The sequence below is a fragment of the Ahaetulla prasina genome, chromosome 13 (assembly GCF_028640845.1).
Source record: "Ahaetulla prasina isolate Xishuangbanna chromosome 13, ASM2864084v1, whole genome shotgun sequence".
Taxonomy (NCBI): Eukaryota; Metazoa; Chordata; class Lepidosauria; order Squamata; family Colubridae; genus Ahaetulla; species Ahaetulla prasina.
This window is the reverse complement of record NC_080551.1, coordinates 22355001-22378837: the sequence shown is the minus strand read 5'-3', so window position 1 is coordinate 22378837 and position 23837 is coordinate 22355001. Positions and strand designations below refer to the sequence as shown.

The 23837-nt window shown below is 43.1% G+C and overlaps 1 protein-coding gene across 1 annotated transcript; it reads left to right on the top strand.

The window, feature by feature from the left end:
- The first annotated feature begins 869 nt into the window (after positions 1-869).
- Positions 870-13184, top strand: CPLX3 (complexin 3). The gene is made up of 3 exons (XM_058156684.1): positions 870-1030; positions 7034-7121; positions 12960-13184. Exons 1-3 carry the CDS (start codon positions 870-872, stop codon positions 13182-13184), a joined length of 474 nt encoding a protein of 157 aa, XP_058012667.1.
- Positions 13185-23837: the final 10653 nt, after the last annotated feature.

The following is a 23837-nucleotide window of genomic DNA, read 5'->3' as shown; positions in this document are numbered from 1 at the left end:
CAAATCCCCCTAACTTTGAGCCAAATGATAGGATTTGCTATCCGGCCCATCCCGTGCCAGGCTGAGCAAAGCCGGTGGGAAAAAAAAAACCGGGGTCCCTACTCCTCCAACTTTTCCTCCCAATGGATGAATTCCCTTCCAACTCTGTTGTTATGTTATGAATTCAGACGCTGCCACCCAAAGTAGCTGTTTCAGCGATAGATTTGTCTCTCTCTCTCTCTTTTTTAAGGTGAGCCCCAGTCGAGGCTACCTTCTTGCCAAAGGCTGGAAAGAAGCAACGAGAGGCGGGCATCATGGCAAGGCGCGTCTCTTTTCTTAAAATAAATAAATAAATAAAAAAAGTACAGAGGAAGGTGGGGCCGGGAAGCCAGAAAGGGAGGGCTCAGGGGGCGGAGTAAACTTGTCACGCTTGGAGAGTCGAGGTTTAGACCAACTTAAGAGGGTTGGGGCTCGGAAGGACGGCCCTGCGCGGCGGGAGGGGAGTCTTTCTCCCGGATCAGCCCCGTCGGCACATCGGCTCCCAAACGCCCATCGACGGCAGTCGCTGTCCGAGCGCCGTGGTGCTGAAACGAGCGCTCCGAGTCCGCAAAGCTGCCAGTTCCGTGCGCGTTTCTTCGGAGCTGTCCGCGGACATCAGGTGCTGAATTTCTTTCCCTTGGCCTTGGTCTACACTTCCCTACACCCCCCCTCCGGAGCCCTGTTGAGCCTCGATGGGAAACGACGAGGGGAACCTTCTTCAACAAGAGACGAGATGCTGATCTAAGAAGCCAGCCTACTCCACGACCCACCTGAGCGTCTTCCCGCCATCTCCAGTTGGGTGCTGACTCTGCTCCCGTAGCTGCCGCCGCCGCTCTCCGTTCTGCCTAGCCATGGCTTTCATGGTGAAGTCAATGGTCGGTGGGCAACTGAAGAATCTCACCGGTGGCTTGGGAGGAGAAGACAAAGGAGAAGGGGACAAATCTCCAGCGGAAGCCCAAGGAATGACGAAGGAAGAATATGAAGAGTATCAGAAGCAGCTGGTGGAAGAAAAGTAAGTGTGTATTGCATGAGAAGGTGTATAAATTTAATAAATGCTGGAAGGGAGACCTCTTCTCCACTTCTTCCTTCTTCTCTGATTCTTAGCATGCGTTATGATAAATGCAGTCCTTGTGATGTGTCATCGGGCTAGACATCTCCTTCCCCCCAATTTGCTGCCCTCCAGGTGTTCTGACTTACAATGTCGTCATATGGCTGGCTGAGAATGATGACATCATAGCTGAGAACGCCTGACTGGCCATCCTGATGTCATTTAGCAATACAGCACATCAGGAGTCTATCTGGAGGAATGTTGCCACGTTATATCTCTGAGACAGAAATGGGGACATCCTTGAAAAAACAAACAAACTTGATGACTTGATGAAGTTTCCTCATTATTTTTTTGCCCAGTACTCCAGATATTTACTTGTTGTGTGGTCTTCTTTCAGTTCAATTCCTCTCCTTGCAATGCAAAAATAATATGGTAGAACAGATTTTCATCGTTGCAATTAAGAGCATTGCTATGAAAACATTGATTATTGTAGGCAGAGGTAAGAGAAGGCAGAAGTGTAGAGGGTGGAATTAAGTGAGTCATCAGTTTAGAATTCTTACATTGCCACAAACGACAGTCACATCATAAACATCAGAAAATGTATCTTGCACGTTGAGGAAACAATAATAGAGTCGCATAATATCAACTGCTCAAAACTATACTTTGCTGCTGCCGCCTTTCCCATGATGGAGGATGAACACTGAGTTCCAATACATCTCACAGGGATAGTCTAGAAAAGTTTAGTTGTTGGTTGACAAGTGCATGGTAGCATCAGCATTATTGGATGACAGTCCACTTCATTAATTGAACTTGACGTGTCTTGTCACTATTAGTCTTCTGAATGCCTCCTTCACAGGCCTATGCTTGAGCAAATCCTTCACTCCTTTTTAATCAGAATAATCAAATAAGATGTGCTGATTTCACTTTAAATTAACATGAGCTATACTTCATTGTATAACAGCTCTGATTCAGCCTTCTATCAGGTGGTTCAGGCACATGACATTTATTGTCCAAATGAACATATACCAGGAAAGGACCCAGATACCCGGTCTGAACATGGATGTGGCTGTTGGCTCAAGGCTAACATGACTTATCGGTTTAGAGCGACGGGATCAATGGGAAGACGAGTACATGCGCAGAGAGTGGAGATTTCTGATATCCTAGGCTGAACAAAATCTTCAACCTGTTTAGTTCAGAAATTCTGATGCCGAGATCCATACCTTTAACGCTAAATAAAACGAGTAGGAATTCCGGGAAAAAAAGAAGAAGAAGAAGCTACTTGGAAGCTCCAGATCAGGATAGTTTTAGATGGATTCTAGCTAAACATCAGAAGGGGCTGAGCTTATCATAAAAATAGAGCAAATTTGTGAGCTAAATTAAAAATAGCTCTCAGGAATATCTGCGCAGAAATAAATCCTTGGCACTAAGCAGTTTTTATGCAAAGTTCGACCTCAAATCCTCCGCTCTCTAAAATGCAAATATAGGAATTCAGGGCTGTCGAATGCAGATTGTAGAAGCTGATATTTCATTTTAAATGGTGACTGAGTTAAGAGGATCCTGCACCTGTTTTCAGTTTCTTTCTAATATGCAGAGGAGGAAACATAGACTGGCAGCCAGGATATTCCATTTGTTACAAGAGAGCAGGGAATGTCAGTAATGTATTTTCATGAACTCCCCCTAATCTTTTAATCCTCTTTGGCTTTCAAGGGATGGGATTGTTTTCTCAGGAAGAGAAGAAAAAAAAAGCCCCACTATATCTCACTATGGATTTATTTATATTCTGAATTATTTCTAATTTGGGGAGGAGAGGGGAGAAGGGAGACAAACATTATTTAAAGCTGCTTTCGTACATGATACATTGTTCTTCTTTGGAATTACTCACTTTCTGCACTCGGCTCTCCGAGTTTTATAATACCTTAACTGTTCATCTTCACACCCCGTCCCTCGTGAGTAAGCCCCTCTGTCTGCCTTCTATTTATCTTTGCAGGAAGCATGGAGGAGCTACAGTCTGTATCCAAAAGATAGTCACTTAGGCTTAAAGGTAGATTAAGGATTTTGGCTAGAGGTCCACCTGGTTTTTATTATGAAACTGCGTTGTGGCGCGAGTTCTGGTTTTCCGAAGGGTTTTGCATCGAAGCAATTTCGATAACAAGTTTTTCAGACGGATATAAGATCATAGGCAGAGCAAATAAGCTCAGAAACATAAACACGACCGAATTGGTTAGAAATGGCCCGTATTCTTAGCTTTTTAAGCTAAAGAGCTAAGAGACCCATAAATCCTATTTCTTCTCTTTGACCTATAACAAGAATTTAATTTAATAGACCAGGAGCACTGCTTTGCTTGACGGTACTTAATTTTCCGTCTCTTTGGAGTCTAGGTCAGGGCTGTCCTAACCCTCGGGTGTCCGTTTTAAACTACATCACAGAATTATACCACCGAAAGGGAAATTCCTCTTCGTCCCGAGGCAGAAACTACAGAACGGCGTTAACTTTGAAAGATGGTGTGACAGATACATCCAACAAGATTAGGAACATTCCGTCTGGGACTGAACTAATCCCTCTCGCAGTCACGAGATTCATGCCTCGATGGCTCAGTGCACGGAGTCGAAGTCACATAGACCTACATGAAGAGGAAAAAAGAAACGCAAGTGGTTGAACTTCGTTTCTATTAGGTCATAAGCACAGCTTGCGATCTGCACATTGCTGAATTTCTTGGTAGTAATTTTTTTCTCCGCTTTCGCAAAAGGCATCAGAGAAAGGTGTCCTTGAATCACTGCCTGCAAAGTGTCTAGTTTTAGCCTTGGCTGCGGGAAGCCTGACAGATGGCCATCCAACCTCTGCTTAAATACCCTTCCACGAGGATGGGCCCATTATTTCTTTGGTCAGTCCTGCTGTCTTAACAGCTTGGGTCGTCAGGGGCTTTTGTTTAAATGTTCCCAGGATGGGGAATTAATTGAGTCATAGGACTTGGAGTGAGAATTAGTTAGTTATGCCCCTGAAATGAGATATAATGGAACCAATTAAGAATACTTAATGGGTAAACTGGGTAGGTCTAGTTTAATGAAAAGGAGGACCAGGGGAGACATGATAGCAGTCTTCCAATATCTCAGGGGCTGCCACAAAGAAGAGGGAGCCAAGCTATTCTCCAAAGCACCAGAAGGCAGGACAAGAAGCAATGGGTGGAAACTCATCAAGGAGAGAAGCAACTTAGAACTTAGGAGAAATTTCCTGACAGTTAGAACAATTAATCAGTGGAACAACTTGCCTCCAGAAGTTGTGGATGCTCCAACACTGGAAGTTTTTAAGAAGATGTTGGATAACCATTTGTCTGAAGTGGTGTAGGGTTTCCTGCCTAAGCAGGGGGTTGGACTAGAAGACCTCCAAGGTCTTCTGAAGATCCTGGATGGTTGGATCCTGCAGCCATTTTCTGGATTGGCCTAATATTTGCCTAGCGAATCCATCACATCAGTTAAGTGTGTAAAGGCAGACACAAACACACAGTTAATCAAGGTCCTTAGGTTGCGTGACTGCAACAGCTAGATTTTTATCCTGATTAAGTTGAGAATGTTGTGCGAACTAACTAAGCCATCAGTTTCCTACCACCTTGAATCAAAGCCAGCCTAGTCACAGCAGATTAAAGGAAGTTACAAGGATAATGACTAACCCTGGCTTATTGTATGATAGCCAAAACAAACAAACAAACAAACAAACCAGGAATCAATTTTATTAAAATTTCACTTAAGGATTCATGTACTTCTTTACACCTAGCGACTCTTGCTTCTTATTTCTTTGCTGGTTCATTCCACAAACCTGGGATTTTGTTCATAATTTCTATGAAGGTTTGTTAGGGAATGCGATCATCGAACCATGTCAGAGCCTGGGGTGATGAATGAACCTCATGTGAGGTTAGGCTTTCTCGGTTACATAATACAGAAACTGGGATTCCATCCGGGGCTTAGATAATAATAAGAAATAATACTTACAATATCAATAGAGGGGAGATGGTGTAAAATGATAACAATAAGGTCATTTACAAGCGAGATTGGATCTCACCCACCCACCCAGCCACATGCGCGCACGCACGGTGTATATTTAGGCAGCGCGCAACACAACAGTTCTACTTCCTTTTTTTTTTTTATTATTATTATTTTTTTTTTGCAACAAACAAACAAAAAGAAAATACATTATTACACCCTTGTGCTATACATAAAAGGAAGATTTGGGTCTTCGGATATATCCTCATGATTGCCAAAATCCACGTTCTCGAGGTACAGGTACTGAAGCGTCCAATGTTCCAAGCGCAAAGTCCACAAATGGTTTCCAAGTCTTCCAGAAAATATCTTCTTTATACACACCACTTCTAATTTTAATATCACATGTCATTTTATCATTTAAAGCTAATTTCCACATTTCAGAATTATAATAGCTAGATATTGGAAACTGGATGTGATTTTTAGAATAGAAGAGTGGAACAGTTCTACTTCCACCACGATTGGATACGAGTGGAGAAAGAGGACAGGCAATTATTTCTCAGTAACTAAGCCAAGTTTCGTTGCTTAATTAATGTGACTGTTGTCCATATCTTTTGATTAACTTCACACTGGCCTGGATAACAGTCTCCTTTGGGAAAGCGTTCTGTTCCCGTGTAGTCATCCTCTGGCGATTTTGGCCTAGCCTGCCAACTGGAGCACATTTGCTAATAATAGAGACAAGCTATTTGTGGGACTGCCTGTCTTCCCATCGTTTTGGCTCGCCCCTCCAGATCAAGCAGAGAGGCCATGCTCCAGGGTCTCTTCCATCAAGCAATGCCATCTTCTCGGAACCTGACATCCTGCCTCCTCTGTATCTGCCCTCCAGGAAGCAGGATGGCTCTGACCCGGTTAGCCTTTCATAAGGCCTTAAAGACCACAGAACAGAACAAAAGAACAGAGTTGGAAGTGGAGGTCTTCTAGCCCAACCCCCGATCAAGCAAAAACCCTAGATCATTTCAGACAAATGGCTGTCCAAGCTTCTTGAAAACCTCCAGTGATGGGCCACCCACAACTTCTGGAGGCAAGTTGTTCCATTGGTTAATTATCCCAATTGTCAGGAAATTTCTCCTTAGTTCTAAATTGTTTCTCTCCTTGATTCGTTTCCATCCATTATTTCTTGTCCAGCCTTCGGATGCTTTGAAGAATAAATTGACCCACTCTTCTTTGGGGCAGCCCCTTGGATATCAGAACACTGCTATCATGCCACTCCTAGTCCTTCTTTGAATTAAACTACACATACCCAGTTCCTGCAACCATTCTTCATATAGTTTAGCCTCCTAATCATCTTTGTTGCTCTTCTCCGCACTTTTTATCTAGAGTTGCAACAACTTTTTAAAATCACGGTGGACAAAACGTGATGCAATATTCCAAGTGTGGCCTTACTGTTCAGATCTGACTGTTCCTCCCAGCTTTGAGGCTATGTGTTTACGTAAAGTTCGCTGGTTGATATGCTGAGGTTATTCTTCAATTGAATCCTGTTGATGGTCTTGGATTTTAGGTTCTGTGAAGCTCATCTTGGGGTTCTAGCACACCAGGAGTCTATCTGGAGGAATGTTGCCATGTTATATCTCTGAGACAGAAATGGGGGCATCCTTGAAAAAAAACTTGATGACTTGATGAAGTTTCCTCATTATTTTTTTGCCCAATACTCCAGATATTTACTTGTTGTGTGGTCTTCTTTCAGTTCAATTCCTCTCCTTGCAATGCAAAAATAATACGGTAGAACGGATTTTCATCGTTGCAATTAAGAGCATTGCTATGAAAACATTGATTATTATAGGCAGAGGTAAGAGAAGGCAGAAGTGAGAGGGTGGAATTAAGTGAGTCATCAGTTTAGAATTCTTACATTGCCACAAACGATCCAAGACTGTTTGGACACAAAGGCAGGCCTATTCAGTGGTTGAAATCAATTTCTTTCTCCTCATGACTTTTGCAGGATGGAGCGTGATGCCGAGTTTGCCCAGAAGAAGGCTGAGCGTGCTACGCTGCGGACTCACTTCCGTGACAAATACAAACTGCCCAAGGTATGGAGTAAGGCCTTCAGCGACCTCCGTCTGGTTTCTTTAGGGAGCTTCTCCGCATCAGGGCTCTCCGACCTTGGGAATTTTAAGACTTATGGACTTCAACTCCCAGAATTGGGAGGAATTCTGGGAATTGAAGTCCACAAGCCTTAAAGTTCCCAAGGTTGGAGACCCCTGCCCTAACACAACTGTACTATAGTGAAACTTTGCACTCAAACTGAGGAAATTGTGCTGCTTTATGCTACAGTAGAATAGGTTCGCAACAGATATATAGACAATAATCCCCTCCCCACCTACTCCCTCCCTCCCATCTTTTAATTAGGGTTGAATATTTGGGATTTTTATAGTATTTATATTGTCTGTAGCAGAGGTGGGTTTCAGCAGGTTCTGACCAGTTCTGGAGAACCGGTAGCAGAAATTTTGAGTAGTTTGGAGAACTGGTGGTAAAAATTCTGACTGGCCCTGCTCCCATCTATTCTCTGTCTCTCGAGTCCCAGCTGATCGGGAAGAAATGGGGATTCTTCAGTAACCTTCCCCTGGAGTGGGGAGGGAATGGAGATTTTACAGTATCCTTCCCTTTCCAAGCCCACTAAGCCACGCCTATGAAGCCACACCCACAGAACCAGTAGTAAAAAAAATTGAATCCACCGTTGGTCTGTAGGTTTTGTCTAGCTTTATCTTTTTAATATTGTAAGCCATCCAGAGTTACCCTTTGGTAAGATGGGGTAAATGTAATGAGTAAAATAAATGAATAGCAATAATGTCCAAAATGGGTTATGGAGAATCTGGGGTTGCAGGTCGTACCCTGCAGAGTCCTCCAATTAATCCCCAATATTTTTTTTTTAAAGTTGAGGCCAGTTTTTCAATCTGGGCAACTTTAAGATGTGTGGATTTCAACTCCCAGCATTCCCTAGTTAGCCAGTCACCCCAAACCAGGGATCTGCAAACTTGGCTCTTTTAAGACTTGTGGACTTCAACTCCCAGACTTTGCAAAGCAAAGCTGGCTGAGGATCTCTGGGAGTTGAAGTCCACAAGTCTTAAAAGAGCCAAGTTTGCAGACCCCTGCCCCAAACAAATGGTTGTAAGTGAAGCCCTGGATTCTAAGACCCTCGATTCTATTTGACGGTTTGAACTGAAGGATTAATTCAACCCCGATTGCTATTGAATCAAATCTTCAATTGGGAGCATTCACGCGTCTCCTGTTTAGAAGTTTCTCACGATTATAATTCTCTTTCTTTTGATTTAATTCTGCCTGGGCCCTTCAGCGGCATTTTTGCTACTTGACTTTGAGGTGGATATATATTACATAGTTTCAGTGGTAAAATCTAATTTTTTTTTACTACCGGTTCTGTGGGCGTGGCTTGGTGGGGATGGCAGGAGAAAGATACTGCAAAATCTCCGTTCCCTCCCCATTCCAAGGGAAGGTTACTGCAAAATCCCCATTCCCTCCCCACTCCTGGGGGAAGGATATTGCAAAATCTCCATTCCCACCCCACTCCAGGGGAAGGTTACTGCAAAATCCCCATTCCCTCCCCACTCCTGGGGGAAGGATATTGCAAAATTTCCATTCCCATTCCATTCTGGGGCCAGCCAGAGGTGGTATTTGCTGGTTCTCTGAACTGCTCAAAATTTCCACTACCGGTTCTCCAGAACCTGTCAGAACCTGCTGGATTTCACCCCTGCATAGTTTTAAGTCATAGTGCATGGTTTTAATTTATACTAAAAAGTAAAAGGTAAAGGTTCCCCCAGCACATGTGTGCTAGGGGGCAGTGCTCATCTCCGTTTCAAAGACGAAGAGCCAGCGCTGTCCAAAGACATCTCCGTGGTCATGTGGCCGGCATGACTCAATGCCAAAGGCGCACGGAACGCTGTTACCTTCCCACCAAGTTTTCTACTTGCATTTTTTACATGCTTTCGAACTGCTAGGTTGGCAGAAGCTGGGACAAGTCACAGGAGCTCACCCCGTTTAGGCGGCACTAGGGATTCGAACCGCTGAACTGCCGACCTTTCGATCGACAAGCTCAGCATCTTGCCACCGAGCCACCATGTCCCTTTATACTTTATAATTTATACTACAGTGCACCAAAAATGTCCTTCTGAGGTAACTCTGCAAATATTGGAAATAAGTAAACAGAAATAAACACAACTTCCCGGTTCCCCAAAGCGAGTCGATCTTTAAGACATCAGTTGAAGACAGAAAGGGGACAAGATCCTTACGAATCTCTACGCCTTACGAAGACGTCAACCAGGGTAGCTGCCACTTGCAAGAGGAATAGCTTAGTTGTTGTTGTGTAACAAAGACAGCAGCAGAAGTCTCTGCAAGGGGAGAGTTAAAACCAAGATGGTGGCCTCCCAACATCCATCAATGCTCTGTCCCTTTGAAAAACGTGGGCCTTGGATGTGGTCCGAAGGCCCCAAAGACGTAGAGATTTATTGCGTAGAGATAGCGACCATCTAGATGCCCCTGAATCAATAGCATCTTTTCAATAGGTAGGGAGTTGCTTGGGATGAAAAGAAGGACTAGGGGATGACATGATAGCAGTCTTCCAATATCTCAGGGGCTGCCACAAAGAAGAGGGAGTCAAGCTATTCTCCAACCTGTGGGGTGCAGCCCACTAGTGGGCTGTGAGGGGTTTGCAGCCGGGCCATGGAAACAGCCAGTGAGGACTGAGGGGTTGCCACAAAGAAGAGAAATTCAAGCTATTCTCCAAAGAATTCTGCATTCAGTTTTGGTCGCCATGATGTTACAAAAGATGCTGAGACTCTAGAAAGAGTGCAGAGAAGAGCAAAGAAGATGATTAGGGGACTGGAGGCTAAAACATATGAAGAACGGTTGCAGGAACTGGGTATGTCTAGTTTAATGAAAGGAAGGACTAGGGGAGACATGATAGTAAGTCTTCCAATATCTCAGGGGTTGCCACAAAGAAGAGGGAGTCAAGCTATTCTCCAACCTGTGGGGTGCAGCCCACTAGTGGGCTGTGAGGGGTTTGCAGCCGGGCCATGGAAACAGCCAGTGAGGACTGAGGGGTTGCCACAAAGAAGAGAAATTCAAGCTATTCTCCAAAGAATTCTGCATTCAGTTTTGGTCGCCATGATGTTACAAAAGATGCTGAGACTCTAGAAAGAGTGCAGAGAAGAGCAAAGAAGATGATTAGGGGACTGGAGGCTAAAACATATGAAGAACGGTTGCAGGAACTGGGTATGTCTAGTTTAATGAAAGGAAGGACTAGGGGAGACATGATAGTAAGTCTTCCAATATCTCAGGGGTTGCCACAAAGAAGAGGGAGTCAAGCTATTCTCCAAAGCACCTGAAGGCAGGACAAGAAGCAATGGGTGGAAACTCATCAAGGAGAGAAGCAACTTAGACCTAAGAAGAAATTTCCTGACAGTTAGAACAATGAATCAGTGGAAGAACTTGCTTGCAGAAGTTGTGAATGCTCCAACACTGGAAGTTTTTAAGAAGAGGTTGGATAACCATTTGTCTGAAGTGGTGTAGGGTTGCCTGCCTGGGCAGGGGGCTGGACTAGAAGACCTCCAAGGTACCTTCCAACTCTGTTATTCTATTCTATTCAATTGCCTCCACTGGAATCCTTTCCATTTGAATTTGAAATCCATTATTCTACCCGTTTACTGATTTCTTTTTTTAAAAAAAGAACAGACATCATTAGGACAATCCAATTATGTTTATAATTGCGTTCCTAACAGGCCCTGTTCGAATCAATGGAGCTTATGATAAATGCAGTTTGTTTCCACTCTATTTGTTTCACTAACTGTATTTATTGGGGTTTGCCCTCAGGCTGAATTCTGACAAAATGGCTTATTTTTATACCTGGCATTTAGTCATTCATCTGCAACCCTATATCTGACATTTGCGAACGTATCTTACATCCGGGAGAAGATTGTGTGCGTTTTTATATGTCGGTGGGGTCCTTTTTCTAAGGTGGCAGCAGGCCCAGTCACATCATGGAACTGATCCATGTCTGAATTCGCACAAGGCACCAAACCTAAGAGAAGATTCACCCTAACCAAGTTGACCGGCTGTATGAATGCTGCCATTAAGACTCTAGCCGACTTGGTTAACACGATTGTGTGAATGTAGCTAATGGGATTATCACTAGACCACCCAGATTCCGAAAACTGAATTGGAAGAGACCAGATTGAAATGGTATAAGACAGGGGTCTGCAAACTTGGCTCTTTTAAGACTTGTGGACTTCAACTCCCAGGGTTCCTCAGCCAGCTTTGCTTTGCAAAGTCTGGGAGTTGAAGTCCACAAGTCTTAAAAGAGCCAAGTTTGCAGACCCCTTGGTATAGGAGAGTCATTTAATATTGTTGCATTCAAAGTCCCTCTTGCCTTTTTCTTTTGACCTTCCCATATTATTGTCATTGGGTTGTGACCTGCCCATATATTTGATCCAATATTTACTTCTTGTATGTTATCTATAACAGAAGTCTCCAACCTTGGCAACTTTAAGCCTGGTGGACTTCAACTCCCAGAAATCCCCAGCCAGCAAAGCTGGCTGGGGAATTCTGGGAGTTGAAGTCCTCCAGGCTTAAAATTGCCAAAGTTGGAGACCACTGATCTATAAGGTCTGTTGACATCCATATCATATATATCTATTCAGCGTCGGAAACCTGAAGATCAGCTGGCTTACGCGTGCATCCCTGTCAATTGGCTGGTTTTGGCCATTTTTCGGGCTGTTTTCTGGATGTCTTTCGGGGTGTTTCAGGCTATTTTGGGGCCAAAAATGGCCTAAAAATGGCTCCAAAATTGGAAAATGGCCTGAGAATGGCCAGGTTTTGCCCATTTTTTGGGGCCATTTTGCAGTGCTCCGATGCCCACGAAGAGCAGGTGGCTGGCGCGCCGGAAACCAGAAGAGTAGTTGGTGACTACACGTTTGCCCAGAGAGAGGGCTCTGCATGTCAGCTGTGGCACGCGTGCCATAGGTTTGCCATCATGGGTGTAGGATCTCCAGCTTGAGTAGGGAGTTGGACTAGAACAGGGGTCTCCAACCCTGGCATCTTTAAGACATCTTTAACTGTTGAAGCCCACAAGTCTTAAAATTGCCAAGGTTGGAGACCCCTGGACTGGAAGACCTTCTAGTTCCGATTTTCTCTGTTCTGTGTTCTAAGTCTGATCCTGAGCCTCCTGTTCCTCCTTCAAGGCCACTTTCAAATTTATTTGTTGGTAGAGGTAAAGCTACTCTCAGGCTAAGGTTAATTCTTGGGGAATTCATGGACTCCTACATATATTTTACTTGACAATCCTAGAGAAGAAGTTATTGTCATTATGAAAGTTTTTTTGGTGGGGGGAAGAAATGTCCTTATCTAACCCATTGTCCAAGAATTCCCTGGTGGTCTCATCCAGATGCAACCAAGGCCAACCCCGCTTAGCTTTGGAATCCAAACCTATTCAGAAAATTACAGGTAGCTTTGACATGTCCAGAAGCGAGAAATTATTGGATTAAAATTAAAACATGAGGAAGAGGAGGAACAGCTGGGTCCAGTGCCTGAGGCGTAGATTTGCAGAAGGCAGAGGAGAGGAGAGCAGTGGAAATCTGTGGGCTGGTCCTTGGGACGGAAGAGTTACCGCTGCTAGCGAAGCCCCACTTATGTGGATAAAAGGCAGGGGGCAGAGATGAATAGATGTAGCAGACAACTATTCAACTCGCTGCCGGATGGACTTGTTAGCCTGCGAGATAAACATTTTGCCGGGGCTGCCGGCATTCCTAATAAAGGAATCTTTTGTGTTCACGTCGGAGGGTTTGTCATGATTGGGGAGCTGGGTCAGAACAATTTGCTTCTCCTGAGTCAGAAGGGTCAATTAACCCTGTTTTCTCTAGAACGAAACCGACGACAACCAGATCCAACTGGCAGGGGGTGACGTGGAACTGCCTAAGGAGCTGGCCAAGATGATAGAGCAAGACAACGAGGAAGAAGAGGAAAAGGACTCTGTTATCGGACAGCTGACCAACATCCAGAACCTAGACCTAGATTCCTTGAAGGACAAAGCCCAAGCCACCATAGATGACCTGAAGCAGTCCGCTGAGAAATGCGCCATCATGTGATTCCATGCTGCCTCTTGATCCCAGTTGGTCAACTTGGTCAACTTGGGACCCGTGTGAGTGGGGTGGGGTGGTCTGTGAGGGGGCAAGGCTGACCCTAGTCGATGAGAAAGACCCAACAGACGCCCAACGAGTTTGTCTTCCTTGTGTGCGCGTGTGCGTGAGCTGAGTATTTTTTTGCGGCCCAAATCCCCTCTCTTGTAAACGTAGATCTTCCTCCTTCCATCCCTCTTCAGTGGACATGAGGTGTGCGTCCCTGTCTCAGGTTAGAACCATCCGTTGTTTGACCCTCTCCGCCCCTTCCCTTACCACGGTCCACCTTGAAGTGCTACCTCTCTCCGGCCTTCTCCCTTTCCTCATACATCTTAGACAGCCTATCTTCCATCAAGTTTTTGATGGAGAAGGATAACAGCCATTTACTATCCCGGGAGTCGTCCTGGCTGTATACTGAAATGAATGTGCACCACACATACACAAACACACACACACACACACACTCTTACACACACACACACACCCCTTCTTTACAGAAACCCAATCTGAAGAGGGGACGTCTTGTAGAAAGAGGCTGAAGCAGCAACGGAACCCTTGCCGAGAGAAGTTCCGAGTCTTGTAAATTAAGTGGCTTGGCCACTTGTACGTCTTCCAGTTCAAGGCTTGGTGGGGCGGGGGGAGCCAAGAGAAAATCCCACCCCCCTCCTCTGCCGTAGTTCCCTACTATGAATCCAGAACTTCAGAAAACCCAATTCCACCGTCCCCCTCTTTTCCAGGTGGAGAAAACACAGCCTGGGCCTCTCATTCTTACCCCTGAAGCCATACAAGGATGAAGGTCTCTTTGGTTGGTGCTTAATCAACCGTAATCCCGTAGGCGTTTTTTTTGTGTGTGTGTGCTCTGTTTCAGTGTCTAACAAATACATCCTGGGACCTTCTCACTGTCATGTTTTCAGCAACTAGCGGGAAGGGTATAATTACCTATGTAACAAACGTGGCAATCTTTATGTTGTAACGTGACTATGCAGTATTCTTCGACCCTCGACCTTCAATGCTTCCCTTCTTTTTTTTTCCTTGGTACTGTTCGATTTTGCTGGAATAAAGACCAAGCTTCTATGCACATCCTTGTCCTGTGGTTCCCTTGCAGAAAAGATGTTGTTGGTATCTGAAGTCTAAACACAGGGCTGTCTCTCCTCTTAAGGGCTGAGAGAAATGCCACCATCTGTGCAGATTAATGAAGAGTTACACACATAAAGACACATGCACAGAGGCTTAGCAATCTTGGAGAATCCAACACAGACCCTACATCACAATTGTGCAATCTGTAACACCAACCCCAAAAGGTCTTGGAGTCCTAGTGCAACTTTCAGACTTTCAACTCCCAGAACTCCCAGCTTTGCTGGACAATCAGTTGACTATGAGTCAGTAGTGTACGGCAGCAGCCAAAAAAGCCAATGCAATCCTAAGGTGCATTAACAGAAGGATTGAATCGAAATCGTGTGAGGTACCAGTACCACTCTATAAAGCCTTAGTAAGACTACGCTTGGGATACTGCATCCAATTTCAGTCACCACATTATGAAAAAGATGTTGAGACTCTAGAAAGAGTGCAGAGGAGAGCAACCAGGATGATTAGGGGACTAAAACATACGATGAACAGTTGCAGGAACTGGGCCTGGCTAGTCTAGTGAAGAGAAGGACCAGGGGAGACAGGATAGCATCTTCCAATATTTGAGGGGCTGCCACAGAGAGGAGGGGGTCAAGCTATTCTCCAAAGCACCTGAAGGCCAGACAAGGAATAATGGATGGAAACTGATCAAGGAGAGATTCAGCCTGGAAATAAGGAGAAATTTTCTGACAGTGAGAACAATCCACCCATGGAACAGAAGTTGCCTTCAGAAGTTGTGGGACCTCCATCCCTGGAGGCTTTCAAGAAGAGACTGGACTGCCATCTGTCAGAAATGGCATTGAGCAGGGGGTTGGACTAGATGACCTGCAAGATCTTAAGTGAATAACAGGTGAGTTTCTGACGAAGATAGTTGACGTTTCCTTAAGGTATATTCTTTCACAAATATTCTTGGAGAAAGGACGCGTGTCATTTGATCTTTGAGAGCCTGCAAAAGTTCTAGTGATCTACCTGTCCATTAGTTAAATTAGGAACAGAACTTTCCAACGGGATAAATGCCTCAATTGCAGGGCACTGTAGTTTATTCCTCGCTACTGACTGATGAAATTACGGTGGAAACCTCTAGACAGAAAATCTTCCCATCCGTGTCCATGTCATCAAGTGTCAGGAGATCACAACCAGATCCACAGGTATCTGGAGTTCAAACTAGCTACTTTATTGTTCTCTGCCTATAATACAGGAATCTCCCAAGACCAGCAGCTTTTGCCTGGGAAAGACCAGCTAAGGCTTCAGGACATTCAAGGTTGGGTCAGGCCTTGCTTTTTGTGTTTATGGAATGAGTCCAGACTAATTCCCTGCTTGACTCCTTCTTCCAACTAGGATGGTTTGCTCTCCAAAGTCAAGTTATATAGCTCTTGCAGTAAAGAACATGGCTTGCCCCCAAAGATCCTAGCTGAATCTAATGGGAGATATTGTGGAAAGTTTTGACATATAAAGAATCCTATCCTATCCTATCCTATCCTATCCTATCCTATCCTATCCTATCCTATCCTATCCTATCCTATCCTATCCTCTCTTCTATTTTCTACTCTACTCTACTCTACTCTACTCTACTCTACTCTACTCTACTCTACTCTACTCTACTCTTCTCTACTCCATATTCTATTCTATTCTATTCTATTCTATTCTACTCTACTCTACTCTACTCTACTCTACTCTACTCTACTCTACTCTACTCTACTCTACTCTACTCTACTCTAACTCAACTCAACTCTACTCTACTCCATATTCTATTCTATTCTATTCTATTCTATTCCATTCCATTCCATTCCATTCCATTCCATTCCATTCCTATTCTGCATTCTATCCTATCCTATCCTATCCTATCCTATCCTATCCTATCCTATCCTATCCTATCCTATGTTGACTTCGACTCTACATTATCGAACTTTCTCAAGCTACGCAGGGTCCAAAAACTTGGCTTCTTCTCGCTCTTCCTCAGCACTAATGAGTTGGTTGCCAACAGACATTCGTTTCACAGTCCTCCGAGAATGCTTTCCTGGCTTAGCGCACTAAACATAGAAAGAAAAACCCAGATGATGTCCTGAAAGTGACGATTAAGTCAACGGAAGGTTTCTAAAACAGCTGCAAGCCTTCCCAAGCAAGAGATGATTAACAATCCAGAGGGGAAAAAGATGAAAGCAGAGTGGGGGGGAAAACAAACAAACTAGGGTATGTGAAATCAGGTCTATATATCAGCTTATTATAGAAAGACAGCTCGTTTGGAGTGTTTAAGGCACCAAGCTAGACACCAGGAGACTGTGAGTTCTAGTCCCACTTTAAGGCACCGAGCCAGCTGGATGACCTTGAGCCAATCACTCTCTCTTAACCTTAGGAAGGATGCAAGGGCAAACCTAAAAAAAAAAATCCACAGAATCAAACACAATTGGAACAGCAGGGGGAAAAAAATCGGCTTACAGTCTTCGATGCACATTAAAGTTGACTCAATGGCTAAGACGCTGAGCTCGTCGATCAGAAAAGTTGGCAGTTCGGCGGGTCGAATCCCTAGTATAGGCCTCCTGCGTGAGCAGGGGGTTGGATTAGATGACCTCCAAGGTCCCTTCCAACTCTGTTGCTGTACCTGTATCAGATTTCCCCGTCTATTCCAGGGACCTCTGTGTTTTGAAAAGGATAAAAATAGTCTAAACCTTAGCAGCTGGCTTTGATATTCCCAACGATGTGGTGGTGGTGGTGAATCTGGGTTTTTTTCTGCTTTTTCCTACCAAGGACCGGAAAAACCCTTGACCCAACCCAGCACCCCTATAGACTCCATTTGCAAGGAGGTCAATCTTGCAATAAATTATTTAAGATTAATCTGGACCCGATAGTGTTTTTTTTAAAAAAATCAACCTTATGTCTATTTTTTCCCCCCCAAACAACCCCTTTTTCCTGGATTTACCATAATCTTGCTTGATGGAATATTTTTGGAAACGCCAAGATTGCAGAGATGCTAAGCCTAGATTTGACCTAATAAAAGTAGTACTTTGAGACAAATCTGGGGGATTTTTTTTTTTTTTTTTGGGGGGGGGAAATGTATTTTTGTTTTTTTTGTGTGTGTGTCTTTGTCATGATCAGTGCAGCTGCTTTTCGTACAAGCCGTGCAGAGGGCCTGAGGGATCTTGCGAATTGTCTGCTCTAAAAATAAAGGCGATACCACTTCCTGATATGAATCACTCCCAGAGCGAGCTACGGAACAAACTTGATCTTTCTTTTCTTTTTTTCTTGATCTTTTTTTTTTCTCTCCGCACCGGGCCCAGATAACGAACTCTGAGCCTCTTTTTAACATCATTGCTTCCTCCCACGAAATTGCTTTTCTACCTCATCAGCAGCCTCATGAAAACAATTGCAGCTCAAATGCAAATCTTACAGCAAACGATCCAAGATTGGCATCTAGCCACGATAGAGGAAAGGGACGATTCGTTTTTATTTTTATGTATTTATTTTTTGTGTGTTGGGGGGGGAAGGGAAAGGAATTGATATTAGTCTCCTTTTGAAATCTTAATTGGGCTTCTTACTTTTGCAGAAGTCTGCCCGATAACTCTGCTTTGTCAGTGCTGGCAAAAACAAGCTGGCAAGAATTTTTAAATGAATTGTTTTGCTTTTTTTTTTTCCCAACTGAGGGAGAATTAGAAAAAAAAAAAGGGGGGGGGGAAAGGCAGCTAAAAATACCCCAGGCAGCCTCTTCTAGTCCTGACATACATTTTCTATCCGTCTGTTTTTTAAAAAAAGATCAGTCTCAAGCAAAGCAAAGAAGCATTTTATCGCGAGAAGGTTTGATGGGTATAAGAAGGCTGTTTCAAGGGAATGGCTTCAAATGGCGAATCGGAAGGAATTCAAAGAATAGAATAGAATAGAATAGAATAGAATAGAATAGAATAGAATAGAATTTTTTATTGGCCAAATGCGATTGGACACACAAGGAATTTGTCTTTGGTGCATATGCTCTCAGTGTACATAAAAGAAAAGATACGTTCATCAAGAATAAGGTACAACACTTAATGACAGTCATAGGGTACAAATAAGCAATCAGGAACCAATCAATATCAATATAAATTGTAAGGATGCAAGCAACAAAGTTACAGTCATACAGTCATAAGTGGAAGGAGATGGGTGATGGGAACGATGAGAAGATTAATAGCAGTGCAGATTTATTAAATAGTTTGACAGTGTTGAGGGAATTATTTGTTTAGCAGAGTGATGGCCTTCGGGAAAAAACCTGTTCTTGTGTCTAGTTGTTCTGGTGTGCAGGGCTCTGTAGCGTCATTTTGAGGGAAGGAGTTGAAACAGTTTATGCAACAGACATTTCCCAAAGCCAGATCAGACACAGGAAAAAGTGACATGGCTCGATGATACCCGGTGGCTAGGTTTGGGTGACACAAATATAACCCAATCATCTTTGGCCCCGTTTTTTATTTTTAAAAAAAACTCGTATGTTGCTTAATCATACCATCTACCCGTTCATCTCTATCTCAGAAACACGAAGAGATTATTAACTTCTAGTAAGCAGTTCACACAACTTGGTTAACAGGAAAAGGCTCGAGTCAACTTCCCCTGTGGTTGCTATTAAATTAACAGTGTTAGGAAGGTTGTGTGATATACCTATCCTTACCATTTGGCCCATTTCGGTGTTTTTCCTACGAGTTGCACCAATGTTAAGCGAAAGGCATCCTTTACGAACCTTTTACTGGGGTTTATACCAGGGGTCCCCAACCTGTGGGCTGCGAGGGGTTTGTAACCAGGCCACGAAAGCAGTCATGAGGGGTTGCCACAAAGAAGAGGGAGCCAGGCTACTCTCCAAAGCATCAGAAGGCAGGACAAGAAGCAACGGATGGAAACTCATCAAGGAGAGAAGCAATCTGGAACTAAGGAGGAATTTCCTGACAGTTAGAACAATTAATCATTGGAAGGACTTGCCTCCAGAAAGTTGTGAATGCTTCAACACTGGAAGTTTTTAAGAAGCTGTTGGATAACCATTTGTCTGAAGTGGTGTAGGGCTTCCTGCCTGGGCAGGGGGTTGGACTAGAGGACCTCCAAGGTCCTTTCCAGCTCCATTATTCTATTCTATTCTATTCTATTCTATTCTATTCTATTCTATTCTATTCTATTCTATTCTAATTCTATTCTATTCTTAATTCTATTCTATTCTATTCTATTCTAATTCTAATTCTATTATATTCTACTCTACTCTATTCCTTATTCTATTCTACTCTACTCTACTCTACTCTACTCTACTCTACTCTATTCCTTATCCTATCCTATCCTATCCTATCCTATCCTATCCTATCCTATCCTATCCTATCCTATCCTATCCTATCCTATCCTATCCTACCCACATCGTAACTTTGATCACTAAACGAACTGTTCTAAGTATGATATATGTTGTAAGTATTATATGATTAGATATATATTGTATTATAAATGTTGTACATTACGTTTTTCCTACATCAGCCAGAATTTGTCTAGACTTTGTATGACGTCATTACTTAAACAATCATGTTGGTTTTAGTGCCATAGGATTTATAGCGTTTTTAATCGATAGCCAGCCAGAATCCTGGCTGATTGGGCATGGGGTGACCATATAAATTTCAACCAAAGAAATAATTAAAATGTTTTCAGTGCAGTCTGTGGATGGCCAACTTCTCCCTCGATGAGGATATTTAATTGGGCAATCAACGAATTGTGAACTTCTGCAACAGTTCTTCCCAAAAGTTTCCATTGTACAAAAGAACGCCAAACACAAACCCTTTAATAACAAAATCTACATAAAGACCGGAAGGACAGAAAAGCATTTTAATGAGCTCTAATAAAGTTTTGACTTTTTTTTAAAAAAAAAACCTGTCACTCTTTCCCCCACTTCTTCATTTCCTGTATTTGGCGTCCAAGTGTTCCTTTAAAGACCAGATGCTTTCTATTCACAAAACAGTATTCCTAATAGCTTGGACAAAGCCAGTGTCGTTCATTAGTGGCCATTCTTGAGGAAAAAAAGTGGTTGAACCAGCTGTTCGGCACAGGAGACGAGGAGGCTGGCCAAATACAGCATGTGCCAAAAATGGACTTGGAAATCGAATTATGAAAGGACTCAAACTGCAGCTAGGATTGTATTTGCACAAAGTCGGAAAAATGAGGAGACCCCCTACAGAGGGGAATGTGATTAGGAAAATACTAGAATGTGCAGAAATGGATAGGTGAAGGCTGGCAATTAAAGAGAAAGGGCAAACCGAATATTATACTATATGGGAGTTATTTTATCGATGGTTAGAGAATAAATATAAAAATTAGAAATAAAAATAGATGTGTGAAATATAGACAATGTATTAATAGAGTCAAATAAATTAAGAAGAGGATCGTCATAGTATTAGATATTTAATGTATATGGGAGTTATTTTAGTGATGGTCAGAGAATAAATATGAAAATTAGAAATAAAAATAGATGAGTGAAATATAGACAATGCATTAATAGAGTTAATAGAGTTAACAGAGTCAAATAAATTAAGAAGAGGATTGTTGTAGTATTAGATATTTAATGTATATGGGAGTTATTTTAGTGATGGTCAGAGAATAAATATGAAAATTAGAAATAAAAATAGATGAGTGAAATATAGACAATGCATTAATAGAGTTAATAGAGTTAACAGAGTCAAATAAATTAAGAAGAGGATTGTTGTAGTATTAGATATTTAATGTATATGGGAGTTATTTTAGTGATGGTCAGAGAATAAATATGAAAATTAGAAATAAAAATAGATGAGTGAAATATAGACAGTGCATTAATAGAGTTAACAGAGTCAAATAAATTAAGAAGAGGATCGTCATAGTATTAGATATTTAATGTATATGGGAGTTATTTTAGTGATGGTCAGAGAATAAATATAAAAATTAGAAATAAAAATAGATGTGTGAAATATAGACAATGCATTAATAGAGTTAATAGAGTCAAATAAATTAAGAAGAGGATTGTCGTAGTATTAGATATTTAATGGGTTGATATTAACCCAAGAATAGATTAAATAATGAACATGGCTGTGAACTTTAACTGTTATTGCACAAAATATTTGTACCCAGACAACAAATGACCAACATTTGTGTTGTAAATGTTGTACCTTGATGAAGGTATCTTTTCTTTTATGTACACTGAGAGCATATGCACCAAAGACAAATTCCTTGTGTGTCCAATCACACTTGGCCAATAAAAAATTCTATTCTATTCTATTCTATTCTATTCTATTCTATTCTATTCTATTCTATTCTATTCTATTCTATTCTATTCTATTCTATTCTAATGGATCGTTTGCATTAAAATAAAATTTATGAAAGAAACAAAGAAAGAAAGGACTGAAATCCTCACTTTCGACATGTTTAGCCTCCCTGGTTGGTGAGAATCCTAATTTGGTGGGTTTTTAATTCTCCCTCCTACTTTTTTCCCCTTGTTTGTGACTTCCTTTGGGTCCTTTTTAAAAAAAAATCATTATTGAGGCTCTTCTCTTCCCCAGCATCTCCCCCCACCTTTTTTTTTCTGTTCGCTCCCCCCCCCTTTCTGACAACTTCGCTGCGGAGACCATGTGATGCTCGCTTGGTTTATTTTAGAAGCCAACATGACCTCCGGTTGTAAGAAAAGGAAGGCAGCACACACGTTCTTCTTCGGTCTGGAAAGATAAATCTGCCCCATGGAGGCCAGTTTGCAAGGGAAGCGAGCGCCTCCCTGTCACATCCCCGAGTTTTCATGCAAGAGGTAGCGGAGGAAAAACAGAGGAGACAGGCCCTCAAATAAGCCAGGATCAAGCCAGTTCTGCCAGACCAGAGTCTGACCTGGCTGCTGCGGGGGCCATGACTTGAAGACAGCAGGGGCCAAGTGTTGTGGTCCGTCAGTAGCCGACGGTGCTGGTGATGGAATTGGACAGTGATGAGGCGGACGTGAGGCCAAGGCCATCAAGAAATGGAGTGTGGAGTCCAGAGCCTCCAGAGGCCGAGAGTAGCGAGGAGGAGGAGGAGGAACTGGGGGAGCCTGTCCCTAATGCCCGAATGAGGAGAGCTGCCAAGAGGCAGGAGCAGCTCAAGCAGAGAGGTCACCTCGGGGGTAGGGCCAAGAGATAATTGGCCCCTCCCATAAGGCTTAAAAGGAGACCGGCATCGGTGTCTCAGTTTGCCAGAAAACAACGATGTTGGAGCTGCGCTCGTCCCATTCTCTGCTCTGGATGTTTCTCCGAGAAGACCTTGGCAGCTCTCCATTCTCTGCTCGAGACGCTTATCTGGAAAGGACTTTGGCAATTATCTAAATTGGACCAGGTTGGAAATAATGACAGACTGTTTTGTGTGAGAAGCCTTTGCTTTCTTTTGAGTTTCACGACGCTGGGAATGGGTCAATTCCCAGCTGCTTGAATAAAGTTTATTTTCATTAAGGACTGCGTTTGTTGTTACCTGCTCGAGTCTGGGTCGCAACACCAAGAGCCAGGGTAACCCCACTCCGATCAAGGTTAACGTCACCCGCAACGAAAAGAATAATGGAATTTCGGGATCTCTCTCATTCTGCCTTTTTAACAATGACGGTTTGAGGACGGTGAATGGAGTTGACAGATCGATCCTTGCGATGTGGACTCCTGAATCTGAGGCTGGGTATCTCGGATTGAAGGTACGCCCACGCAGACTGAGCTACAGCATCTTAAGAGCTTGATTTGCTAGGTTTGGTGTAAGAGGTGCTGGTTTGGAAACGAACAGATGGTGAGTTCTAGTGCTGTCTTAGACATGAAAGCCAGCCAGGTGACTTTGGACCAATCACTAGGAGACTGTGAATTCTAGTCCCACCTTAGACATGAAAGCCAGCCAGGTGACTTTGGACCGATCACTAGGAGATTGTGAATTCTAGTCACACCTTAGACATGAAAGCCAGCCAGATGACTTTGGACCGATCACTAGGAGACTGTGAATTCTAGTCCCCCCTTAGACATGAAAGCCAGCTGGGTGACTTTGGGCCGATTACTAGGAAACAGTGAGTTGTAGTCCCGCCTTAAGTATGAAAGCTGGCTGGGTGATTTTAGGCCAATTACCAGACTGTGAGTTTTAGTTCTCCTGCCTTAGGCACAAAAGCACTTGGGTGACTTTGGGCCAATCAGGAGGAGATGGTGAGTTCTAGTCCCTAGTTAGATGATAAATGATAGAGAGATGATAGAGACATAAAGAGAGAGAGAGGGAGGGAGGGAAAGTGGCAGAGAGAGAGAGAGAGAAGGAGAGTGAGAAGGAGAGAGGGAGAGAAAGAGAGGGAAAGGCTTCCAATCTTCCTTTTGATAGTTATACATGCAAATTTAATCAAGCGTCTCCCTTTAAGATTACATCATAAAATTCCCTTCTGTAAGTCACAAAATCATCTTCTTTCTTACGCAAAATACCGATCAGGGATTTCCAGTCATTGATAAAACTCAATAATGACCTTTCCCTAATCCAAGAGGTCAGTTTGTCCAGCTCAGCAAGTTCTGTCAGTCTCTCTCT